General features: G+C 44.6%; 2 protein-coding genes across 2 annotated transcripts; one reads left to right on the top strand and one right to left on the bottom strand.

Annotated features, from left to right (window-relative positions):
• Positions 1-1824: 1824 nt before the first annotated feature.
• On the top strand, positions 1825-6675 carry LOC136549894 (uncharacterized). Its single transcript, XM_066541323.1, has 5 exons — positions 1825-2272; positions 4430-4539; positions 4626-4997; positions 5091-5796; positions 6221-6675. Exons 1-5 carry the CDS (start codon positions 2035-2037, stop codon positions 6235-6237), a joined length of 1443 nt encoding a protein of 480 aa, XP_066397420.1. The 5' UTR covers positions 1825-2034; the 3' UTR covers positions 6238-6675.
• Positions 6676-6935: 260 nt separating this feature from the next.
• Positions 6936-9993, bottom strand: LOC136551898 (RHOMBOID-like protein 10, chloroplastic). The gene is made up of 9 exons (XM_066543430.1): positions 9519-9993; positions 9053-9309; positions 8909-8963; positions 8739-8819; positions 8552-8648; positions 8396-8463; positions 7679-7777; positions 7550-7591; positions 6936-7471 (listed from the first exon to the last, which is right to left on the bottom strand). The coding sequence occupies exons 1-9, from the start codon at positions 9720-9722 to the stop codon at positions 7340-7342; spliced, it is 1035 nt and encodes a 344-aa protein (XP_066399527.1). The 5' UTR covers positions 9723-9993; the 3' UTR covers positions 6936-7339.
• Between the last annotated feature and the right edge of the window lie 499 nt (positions 9994-10492).

Genomic DNA, 10492 nt, shown 5'->3' with positions numbered 1-10492 from the left:
ACATGCACCAACACGATCAACAATGATATGATCCACTTCATATCATCACATGATCATATTGGTTCATCGATCTTGACTCTACTTGCTCTTCACCGTTGCCATCGTCCATCGGCGCCAAGTCTTGCTCAAGCTTCACCGCCACGCGGTCCATCACTCCAAAGCCTTTGACTTGCCCTTCACGCTTGCAACTGGTCCATCAAGCCAAGTCTTGTCTTGATCTTCTCCACCTTGATCACATGACTCAATGTCATGTCTCATGTGCAATAAGCTCCTTCATCATCACATGTGTGAGCTTTGCAACATCTCCAAGCCATTTTCACCTTCATGGCATATGTTGCTCACACACATGTACCTGTGGACTAATCACCTGTGTATCTCACATAAACACAATTAGTCCACCTAAGTTGTCACTCAATTACCAAAACCAAACAAGGACCTTTCAGCCGCACCCTTGAGGGGGCTCAGCTCGCGCTGCGACGGTCGTGGCCTCCTGGCCACGTGAGCCTGTGGCACAACGGAGAGCAGACCAGTGGCGGCCCAGGGTGTTCCCGAGTCGGTGGCGAACAGAAACGGAGAGCGGCACACACGCGGGGAGATGGGAAAGGCGAGGGAGCAGCCAGTTAGGGTGGAGGAGGATTGGAGGAGCGAGCTCTCGGTGGTGCACTGGCTGCGGCCGGCGGCGGCGTTCGTTGGCCGCTGACGCCACCCAACTCAGCGAGCTTACGCCGTGCGTGGAGGACGACACGGCGGACGCGACAGCGGGGCTTGTTTGGCGCTGCGGCTGAGAAGATACTCCAGATCAAGAAAGCTGAAGGAGAGGCAGAATCCAAGTGCCTGGCTAGTTGGCTGGCATGGGTATTGCAAGACAGCGTCAGGCCATTGTGGATGGGCTAAGGGACAGTGTGCTCGCCTTCTCAAAGAAGGTTCCAGACACCATAGCCAAGGACATCATGGACATGGTCCTGGTCACCCGGTAGTCCAGTACTTCGACACCATGAAGGAGATTGGGGCCTCCTCCAAGTCCTCTTCAGTGTTCATCCCCCATGGTCCTAGAGATGTCAAGGATGTAGCGGCGCAGATAAGAGATGGCCTCCTGCAGGCTAATCTGCAGTGAGAGGATCCTCAGAAAAAAGGATTGATTCTGATTCGCAAAGGAGTACCGAGGGTATCGGTCCTATGGTGCTATAAAATTGCTAATATAAAGCAAAACTTATTTGGTTTGTAAAAGCATAGTAGGCTTTACTGTACTTGTGAGTGAGCCTGGGTATCCAAACCCGTCTGCTATTTGGTGATCTTCTATGCTGTATATGGATAATCCTTTGGGTTAGACGTCCGAGTAGGTATCTTGGAATCTCATTTGCGGTATATTTCACTTTGATTCGGTCTGGGCCGCTATAACAAAGTTGTCATTCCCCCTAAGCTCTACGACTTTTATTAAGGGGTTAGGGTCATTTGTGCTTTAGATTAGCGGCTAGTTAAGCCCCAAGTTGACACTCTCCAACGAATGTCAAAGCCACAGGACAATACAATCTTTTATAATGGCATTTGGGTAAAAGCCTCGAGAAGAAAAAGGCTCCCTGAGCCCGACGCCTGAACGAGACGAGCACGAATATTTTTTTTTTTGGTATAATGCCGCCTGGATTACGCACTAAGCAAGCGAAAAGACGCCGAGAGGGGAAAATGCGAAATTCTCCCGCATATTTGGCGGAGACTGACACGAGAGCCCACGGCTTACTGACAGCGAGAGCCCACGTCGGTCGAGTAGCGTCGCAGGAAAAAAAAAGGTTATAGTAAACCAAAACGCGAGGAGCGTCCATCTCCAACCCAACCGACAGTTGTTGGTCAGTCGCACCGGCCGGAAGCGGAAGCGGAAGCGGAAGCGGAAGCGAGGGACCCGGGCACCGGCGCCGTTGCAACTCACTAGATCGTAGGCGCAGGCGCGGGTCCGTCTGCGACGGGCACGGCGGTGGTGGTGAGGAGGAGGAGGAGGACTTGGGAGCGTTGGGGTGAGCGAGCAAATCAGATGCGCTCGGAATGGGGAAGCCCGTCGATGTGGAGCTCGGCGGCGGTGCGGGAGGCCTCGAGATCGCCGGCGGCGGAGGCGGAGGCCCATGGGGCGGGCGATTCTTCGGCGCGATCGGGCGGGCGGTTTCGTTCCGGTGTGTCTTCGTGCTCATGCTCGCGGCGGGGGTGCTCGTCCCGGCCCTGTTCCTGCTCGTGCCCTCGCGCCAGGAGCTGGGGTACCTCTCGGACGACCACGACGTGCTCGCTGGTAATTTCTCGGGCCTTTGCGACTTGTGTTGCGATAGCCGTTGCTGCGAGGGTTTGGGGAATCGTGGGTTTAGTTGGGGCAGCTCGGAAGTTGTGATTTCGGTTTTGGATGTAGTGGGGAGGCGGGTCGGTAGGGTCGATTGGCAAATTACCGCTTCGAGATCGCCGCATGGGTGCTGGATTCTTCGATTCCACCTCCGTTGAGCTAGGATCCGCACGATTTCATAGTCAATTTCATGGTTTCATGCTCCGGGTGCGACTGTCAGGGAGTGTGCCTGGTTAGTTCTGTGCTCATCCATATTGTAGTTTTAAAGTTCTGAATTATTGCTGGCTTTGGATCACCTGCTTACCACTTGCAAGTTTTAATTCCAAATTGATGTGGGGGCCCTGAAATGGCATTGAACTATCTTTTCGGGTGGAAGTTGGCTTTTAGAATCCGTATAATTTTGAACTAGATCCCAAAATTCCAGAAATTCTCTCACCCAATGTCTCTGAAGATGCTAGACCTGGATGGCTGGATCAACTTGGTACATATGAAGACCTTCTTCTTGTCTATGTATGTTAACATGTAACATATGCTTTTTCATCTGTTTTCTGGTGCTGCAGTGTATAGATTTTGAGGGTAGTGTTTGTCCTCTAAGATGTGTGATTTTGGTACTCCCTCCAGTCATGAAAGCATGTCATTTAGGACAAGATTTGGTCAAACAAAACCATATCACATTATTTAGTTTGGAAACATCTAAGTTATATGTGTAGATTTGTATACAAAATACTTGCAAAGTCTCTTAATAAGTATTTTAAGAATATATTCTAGAAGAAATTAGTGATCAAAGATACACATCGTAGGTCATGCAAAGTCAAATGTGACAGTATTTTGGACTGGAGGGAGTATAACAGGAGTCTGGGATTGTACTGGTACTTTGTAAGATCCAGATTTTAATTTACTTTGTTCAAAACTAGATCCCAAATGTTGTGATGTGTTTAGATGTAGATGTTGTATATCTATGGTGAATGGATATTGACAAACATGTCTGCTTCAGCTCAACATTGTGATGGCATACATGGTTAGGAGAGAGGAGGGAGGCTTACAACCTCAGTTTCAATTCTCAAACCTTTATCACTAGATTCAAGAAACATAAGATATTAAGCACGCCGACCCTCTAAATTCTAGAGATTTTAGGTGATAGGATAAAAGTATTCCAAATATTTCCAGCCAAATCTAATATTAGAATCCCTGATTCAAAGGCGTCGCCTAGGCATCCAGGCCCCTCGCCTTGGAGAACAATGGCTCCTTGTCACCTAGGCGTCCAGGCAGACCCAGCACTCGCCTGGACACCTACTAGTTGCCTTTGAAACCATCATTAGAATGTATTTTAATGTTCTTTGTTGAATTGTTGATATATAGTATCTTTAATATGTGTTTACAATTTTTGGACACTGGACTCCGACAATCCCTTGTTCACTGTCCCCACTGTTTACATTTTTCTATTCCTACTGGGTGCTGAGGCATGAGGGAAGTCCCTCCTTCAATCTTGAACCTGTGCATCTTACATTCTTAAAAGGGTGTACCCAGTGTAGAGAGCTCCCGCTCTATGCGGGGTCTGGGGAAGGGTGTTAGTGGCAAGCCTTACCCTCGCCTGTGCAATGCGAGGAGACCGCGACTCGAACCCGGGATCTTCTGGTCACAGGCGGTAAGACTCTACCGCTTGCACCAGGCCCGCCCTTCTGCATCTTACATTCTTACTACTAGTAATTGTTTGAACTACTGATCCAGTCCTTTCTGTTTGCTGGCACTGTTACTATAATTAAGTGAATTTCTTTATATCCTATTTACGTTCACATCAGCAGAAACCGACAGTTAATTTTCATAGGAAGCTCATTATTTTATTCATGGAGGATTCATCCTGTTTGTTGCTGAGATGTTTATTTACCTTCCACTTCACTGTTTCTGTAGATAATGTAATCAAACATTTCATTTATCTTTTCTGACTTTGCAAAATTTTCCCTAGAACCTGGTGTGCTCTTGTTTTTTTTTGTTTTAAAAAAATGCTATTATATGTTTTTGTACTTTTAGGGTATTGCCCTTTTTCACACTTACGGTCACATGTTGATGAGGCATTGTGATGTCTGTTGATAAAGATCATCTCCTTTGTTTCAGCTGAAATCAAAGTTGGTTTCACTTTGGAAAAGCCAGTGCCATTCCTTACTTCTCACATATACAAACTAGGGAATGACATATTTGAAGAGATTGGTGTACCTAATAGCAAGGTGCCTGATGCCTGTTCTCTCTTTTTTTTTCTCCTCAAATTTCTTTTGCCTGCAGTGTTTGCTGATTAGAATATGTTTTTTTGCAGGTTTCCATTGTTTCAATGCACCCTTTAACTTCTAAATACTCCACACGTGTTGTTTTTGGTGTTCTTCCTTATCCAAAAGATGCTTCAATAAGTTTGCCGGCTCTAAGTGTGTTGAGATCATCCTTAATAGAGATGATGCTCCAGCAGGTGAACCTGTCCTTGACACCATCACTTTTTGGGCATCCATCTTCTTTCGAGCTGTTGAGATTCCCTGGAGGAATTACAGTCATTCCTGCACAGTCTGGTTTTACATGGGCGAACACAGACCCCCTATTCAACTTTGTGTTGAACAGCTCCATTTATCAGATTTTGGGTAATCTTACAGAGCTCAAGGATCAGCTGAAACTTGGATTAAATTTAAGGTCATACGAGGTATTGATGGTTTTGTTTCTTCTACTGAGGTTGTGGCATATTTAAAGGGCTCAGTTGCTCCAATTTGATTCTCACTGATTGTCGTATTTGCAGAAAATATATTTGCAGTTCAGGAATGAGATTGGTTCTTCAGTTGAAGCTCCAGCAACTATTGTGGCATCGGTATTAGATGGAAGCAGTAATCTTTTACCAGATAGATTGAGACAACTAGCTCAGTTAATCAGAGAACCTGATGCAAGGAATCTTGGGCTTAATCACTCTGTATTTGGTAAAGTAAAGGGTGTTCAGCTGTCATCGTACCTACAACACAAAATCTCTGATTTATCTCCTAGCCCATCTCCGGCTCCGGCTCCGACTCCATCGCCTTCACAATCACTTTCTCCAAGCATGCCACCATTGTTGTCACCATTTGGGAGCATCCCTTACCCTGCACCTCGTCCAGCTTTAGCTCCTTCATGGGGCAGACACCCTTGCTTTCCATGTTTTAGGTGTATTAATCCCTCTCATGCTGGTAGTTCAATGCTAAAACCTCCTTGCATTGTTAGAGACCCCAGGCTACCTCCATTAATGCCTTCCCCGCCAAAATACCTTCATCCAGCAGATCCACCGCCTGCTCACATAGATCCTCCTCGCCCCTTACCTAATTCCAATCATTTTCCAAAAGCAGTCTCTGAACCTACTTCTCAAATGATGCCAACACCTTCACCCCCACGACCAGTGTCTCAACATTCGATGCCCCCAAGGAAAAAACGGAATAGCAGAACATCGAAGTCCTCTTCAATTGCGCCATCGCCATATGGTAAGTTTTCTTGATATTTTATCTCTATAGCATTTTGCCGTTTTCTTAATGTTAGAACTCTTATTCGGTGGCGAAGGCCATCGATAGTTGCTTTAGAATATTAATGGTCACAACAATTTATTTAGCATTAATATTATTTTTCTTGTATTTATTGCGCACTGCATGATACTGTTACTATGCTACTGTCACTACTAACATGGGGATCGATCTGCAACCACAGTTAGACATTTAGTTTCTTTTACTCCACTTGCCTTCGTCAATGTGACCTTACATTTGTATAACTCAATGTTTCAAAACATATCCTAGTGCTAGTTGGGTTCACATTTCTTTTTCTCGTGTATATATGAATCTTCAGCTTGCTTTGAGTCCACAATCCTTATGTGGTTTCTTGAGAAGTTTATCTTATTTGTATCTCAAAATGCAGGTCTCCTTCACACCTGAAGTTATGCTTGATTGGATACCTGGGTTGCTTCGACTGTTGGTCATGCGTCATTAGGAAAATCTAGCCAGAAGACAAGGTCACAATTTTGCTTCAAGCATAACCATGAATCGCAATCATGGGCTATGATGCAAACATCAGGCTTTGTTTATTGACTACCGTAACTATATGATGAATTCTAAAGATTTTGAGGTCAGGTCAACTGTAGATATAGGTCTATATCATGCTAATTAACCAGGGTATTACGCCACGAAGGTGGCTGCCCTACGCCCTATGCCTCTCAAATTTTAAGTTCTCACTGAAGGGTTGGGAGCTTATATAGAGGAGAATGTAAGGACCCTGTTACTCGGGTCCACGTTCTGCAATATTACTCTCTTGTAACGTATTGACAATAAATCCATAATACAACATACAACTTCCATGCAAGATTTCATTTGTTTTATTGTGCGTCGAGCGTTTAATCAACGCTGATTTAGCCTCTTTGTTTAATCAACGCTGATTTGTTTTATTGAAGCTAAGAGAAGTGTTATTGGTTCCATCGGAAATTCGTAAGTTTATCCCTGGCGTTGATTCAATGATGCTTACAGTGACACATTACCTTGTGCTTTGTGAATTGACGTGCATGCTGATACGCCCTGTGAATTCTTCCAAGCTGAGTATTTTGCACTGGTCCTAAAATCTTGCTGGGGCAAAAAAAACATATGTTCTTACAACAAATATCTTAATCACTTATGGATCGCTGTTCGCTGAGAAACACTCTTTACATATTTTATCATCTCGCGCAATACAGAACCAGAAGAAACCTAGTAACAGTCAATGTCCGAGGTCAGAACTTGACAGTAGATCCGAACAATTGCCACGATCCGAACATAAGCTCCTCGTGTGTGTTTCCTCAGCAATTAGCTCTGCAGTGAAATGTTTCGACACCCAAAGTCCCAAAATAGTTAAAAGTCAATTGTTTTCTGCCACTCCCTTGCTCGGCGTATGTCTGAATCTTCACCATTCTCCCTTTTGCTTCTCTTCCACACTATTTTTCTCCCTTTTGCTTCTCTTCCACACTATTTTCACGAATACCCTCGTAAGTACATACAAAACAACACAAGTCTACCCCTTTATTAGTCGGAGGACTGGAGCCCTGTCTTTGAAAACCGCTCTACCATCCTTTGCCACATACTGATATTGCCATGCCGGACCTAGGAACCATGCCATGACAACTCCGCCAAGCAAGCCTCCCAGCTGTCAGTATTCAAGTGAACTAATGAGCTAAATCATTCATATTGTAAAATGTACTGCGTAGAAAATCGAGAGACTTACATGGCCCCAGTTATCGATTCCCCTTGAGAGGAGGCCCATACCCTATGAAAAAAAAATGTTGCAGATGGAACAAAGAATATTTTTGAAACAAAGGCGAAATGAAATAAACAGGAAAAAGTGGAGCAATACCATATTCAGGACAACCACACGCCCAATATGTTCTAAACTCTCCCTAGAATTCCCAAAGAATCTTCTATGTCTCCACATATAAACTGCATGGGCGCCAACCTGATCATGCAGATAAAGTTGATGTGAACACTTTCATGGTCAGTTGTATCAGGGAATTCATATTTCAATAGGACAAGACCAAGACTTTGTTCACAAAATATGAATGTGGTAAACATAAGAAAGAAAACTCTGGAATGCAGAAATAGAAACTACAAAATCAATCATGTTTCAGGCCTGTTCAGTCAAGATGTGCAATTTTGAGAAGTTACAAAGAAATATCATACCAGCCATTTAGAAGTTAAGAATTACACCCTCCATTTCAAGTTGTAGTTCACTTAAGCTTTGTCCTAACTCCTATGTCAAACTTAGCTAACTTTCATCAATTTTCAGAAAAAAAATATATGTTAACATCTATAAGTTCAAATAAGTGCACTATAAAGACATGTTTCATGGAGAAATTAATGAAACTAATTTGATATTGCAGATGTTGATGTATTTTTCTATAAACTTGGTCAAAGTTAGATGTGTTTGACTTATGACAAATCTAAAGTGAACTATAATTTGGAACGGATGGCGTAGTTTGTAGTTTCACGTTGCTAGTGAATTATACCACACTATAGGGGTAACATGATTCTGGCACTGGGTAACAAGCACAAGTGCGAGGAGAAGTAGACATACCAATCCAAAAATGGCACCTGACGCACCAACAGCAGGTGACGCACTAAAGCGATAGCTCATCAGTGAACCTATTGAAGTCCCACGAATTGATTAAGAAGATGATAACTTAAGATCAGGGCACTACCATCCAATCCAAACGAGGTAAAGAACAAACACCTGCCAGCGCCGAACTGAAATAAACAGCTAGAAATCTTCTAGGACCAGTTAACATTTCAACCATGGGCCCAATAGAGTTCAAAGAGAAACAATTGAACTGCATCATTATGGCGACATCCAACAGGTAAGAAGTTAGCTGATATTTTTTATATGAAATATAAAACTCAACTCAAACATAAACACATACTGCAAGGTGGGTGAGATCTGCATGAAGTAGAGATGATGTTGCCAAACGCCAAAATTGCCCTCTATCAATCAGACTGTTGATCTTTCATCGCAAATGATAGCCATAACTGTATTAGGTTAACAAAATTGACAGCACATAACTGAACAAGAAATTCCAACCAAGAAACTAACCTTGGCTCCCCACAAAAGAAGCTTTCCTTGTGATGCTACCTGAGCAACATAAGCCCTTTGTTGAGAGCAAAAGGGTGTTAAACAACAAATGTATCAAAGGATCGGAGCTACTATCGCAGAAACTTAAACTGACCACTGACTTACAGGACATTAAGAGCAAGAAGGACATTAGTCCAGAGCCTCTTCTTCGAATCGATTCCACGAGGCCGTCTGGACAACAACTTTCCTTTACTGATGTATCTACCCCCTGACCCGTTCCCACTGAACAGAGCAGAGCTGCAAACATAAGGTGCAGAGAGCACGTTCCCTATCGCGCCAAGAGTTGGGAATGTTGCAAACGGTTCTGATCCTTCGAACCAGAAGTCACCCATTTTCGCCAAGGCATCAAGATGTCGCACCTCCTAGAGTTGCAAGGTTCACTTGACATTAACTATTTGATCAAGCACGAAAAAAAAAACTCAATCCAATCAACAAGGAGCGAGAGAGCTCAGTCAACAACAGACTAAGGCAGTAAGGCCTCTTTGGTTGGGAACAGACTAAGTAAACGCTATCATGGTCTGCATCCCAAGTGAGAACGAAATGGAAGGCGGGGTGAAGCGAGGCACAGTACCGGTGAGCGGAGGAGGTCGGCGAAGCGGCGGCGGAGGGAGCGGCCGAGTTGCGCGCCGGCGAAAGCCGCGACGACGTTCGGCCTCCAATCGCCGCCGTCTTCGCCGCCACCGCCGCCGCCGCCGCCGCGGCCGGAGGAGGAGCCGGGCGGGGGCGGGGGAGGCCACGGGAAGGAGGGGAGAGGGAGCAACAACCACGAAGCCATGGGCACCACCGCCTGTGTGTGGACCCCGGGGAGCCGCGACGCCTTTTGAGTTTTGAGCTTTCTTCGTCTCCCTTTGCTTGGGGAGGCGGCATAGGAAGGAGAGCCGTACGTGGGGCTGTCAACCGGGGCCCACTGTGGGATTCTCGGATTTGGCTAGTCTGGGTTGGGGGCCTTGGAACGACCAGTAATGTGGGCCTAGCCCACGGCCCCACAAATTTAGGCCCATCTGTCCGTTAAAAGACACTAGTACGTACTAGAAAGCACAAATACGAGTTCGGTCAGACAGTTACACAGAGTTGATGTGAAATGTCCGTTAAATTCCTTGGTAAATGAGAATTGCTAGTTTTTCTCTATCCCAAAAAATATATTTCTAGATGTATTCTCAGTTAAAGTATCTAAAGTTTGATCAAATATGTAGGTAAATGTTTATGATGCTAAAGAAAGTATATTATAAAAATGATTTTTTTATTATGGTTGGGGAGGCGTCAGAAAGCGTGAGATGTGTCTATGATTGGTGGATCCATACGAGGAAAGGTGTTGAGAGGCGTCAATGAGGGAGGTGTTAGATGTGTCTATGGTTGGTGGGCCCATATGCGCCGCAACGATTTCAAAGTTGAGAGGATTATGACTTGAAATAAAAGAGTGGCGATTCCTTTTTCGTAGTAATTTTTTTAATAAAGGTAAAATGGTAAATCCATAATTATAAAAATAATGTTTTGAGTAGTATAGTTGGGATGTATGCTTTAAGTACTATACGTAGATGAATATTT

This window comes from Miscanthus floridulus, chromosome 4 (assembly GCF_019320115.1).
Source record: "Miscanthus floridulus cultivar M001 chromosome 4, ASM1932011v1, whole genome shotgun sequence".
Lineage (NCBI taxonomy): Eukaryota > Viridiplantae > Streptophyta > Magnoliopsida > Poales > Poaceae > Miscanthus > Miscanthus floridulus.
Note: the sequence above shows the minus strand (reverse complement) of the source record. Positions and strands in the feature narration are given on the sequence as shown.

Bases quoted from the DNA above. Each gene is read 5' to 3' on its own strand.
- LOC136549894 (XM_066541323.1), top strand. From the start codon at position 2,035: ATGGGGAAGCCCGTCGATGTGGAGCTCGGCGGCGGTGCGGGAGGCCTC. The intron at 4,540-4,625 runs GTGCCTGATGCC...GTTTTTTTGCAG, and splicing joins TTGGTGTACCTAATAGCAAG to GTTTCCATTGTTTCAATGCA. The intron at 4,998-5,090 runs GTATTGATGGTT...TCGTATTTGCAG, and splicing joins TAAATTTAAGGTCATACGAG to AAAATATATTTGCAGTTCAG.
- LOC136551898 (XM_066543430.1), bottom strand. From the start codon at position 9,722: ATGGCTTCGTGGTTGTTGCTCCCTCTCCCCTCCTTCCCGTGGCCTCCC. The intron at 8,964-9,052 runs GTAAGTCAGTGG...CTCTCAACAAAG, and splicing joins CTTCTTGCTCTTAATGTCCT to GGCTTATGTTGCTCAGGTAG. The intron at 8,649-8,738 runs GTATGTGTTTAT...ATAATGATGCAG, and splicing joins CAGATCTCACCCACCTTGCA to TTCAATTGTTTCTCTTTGAA.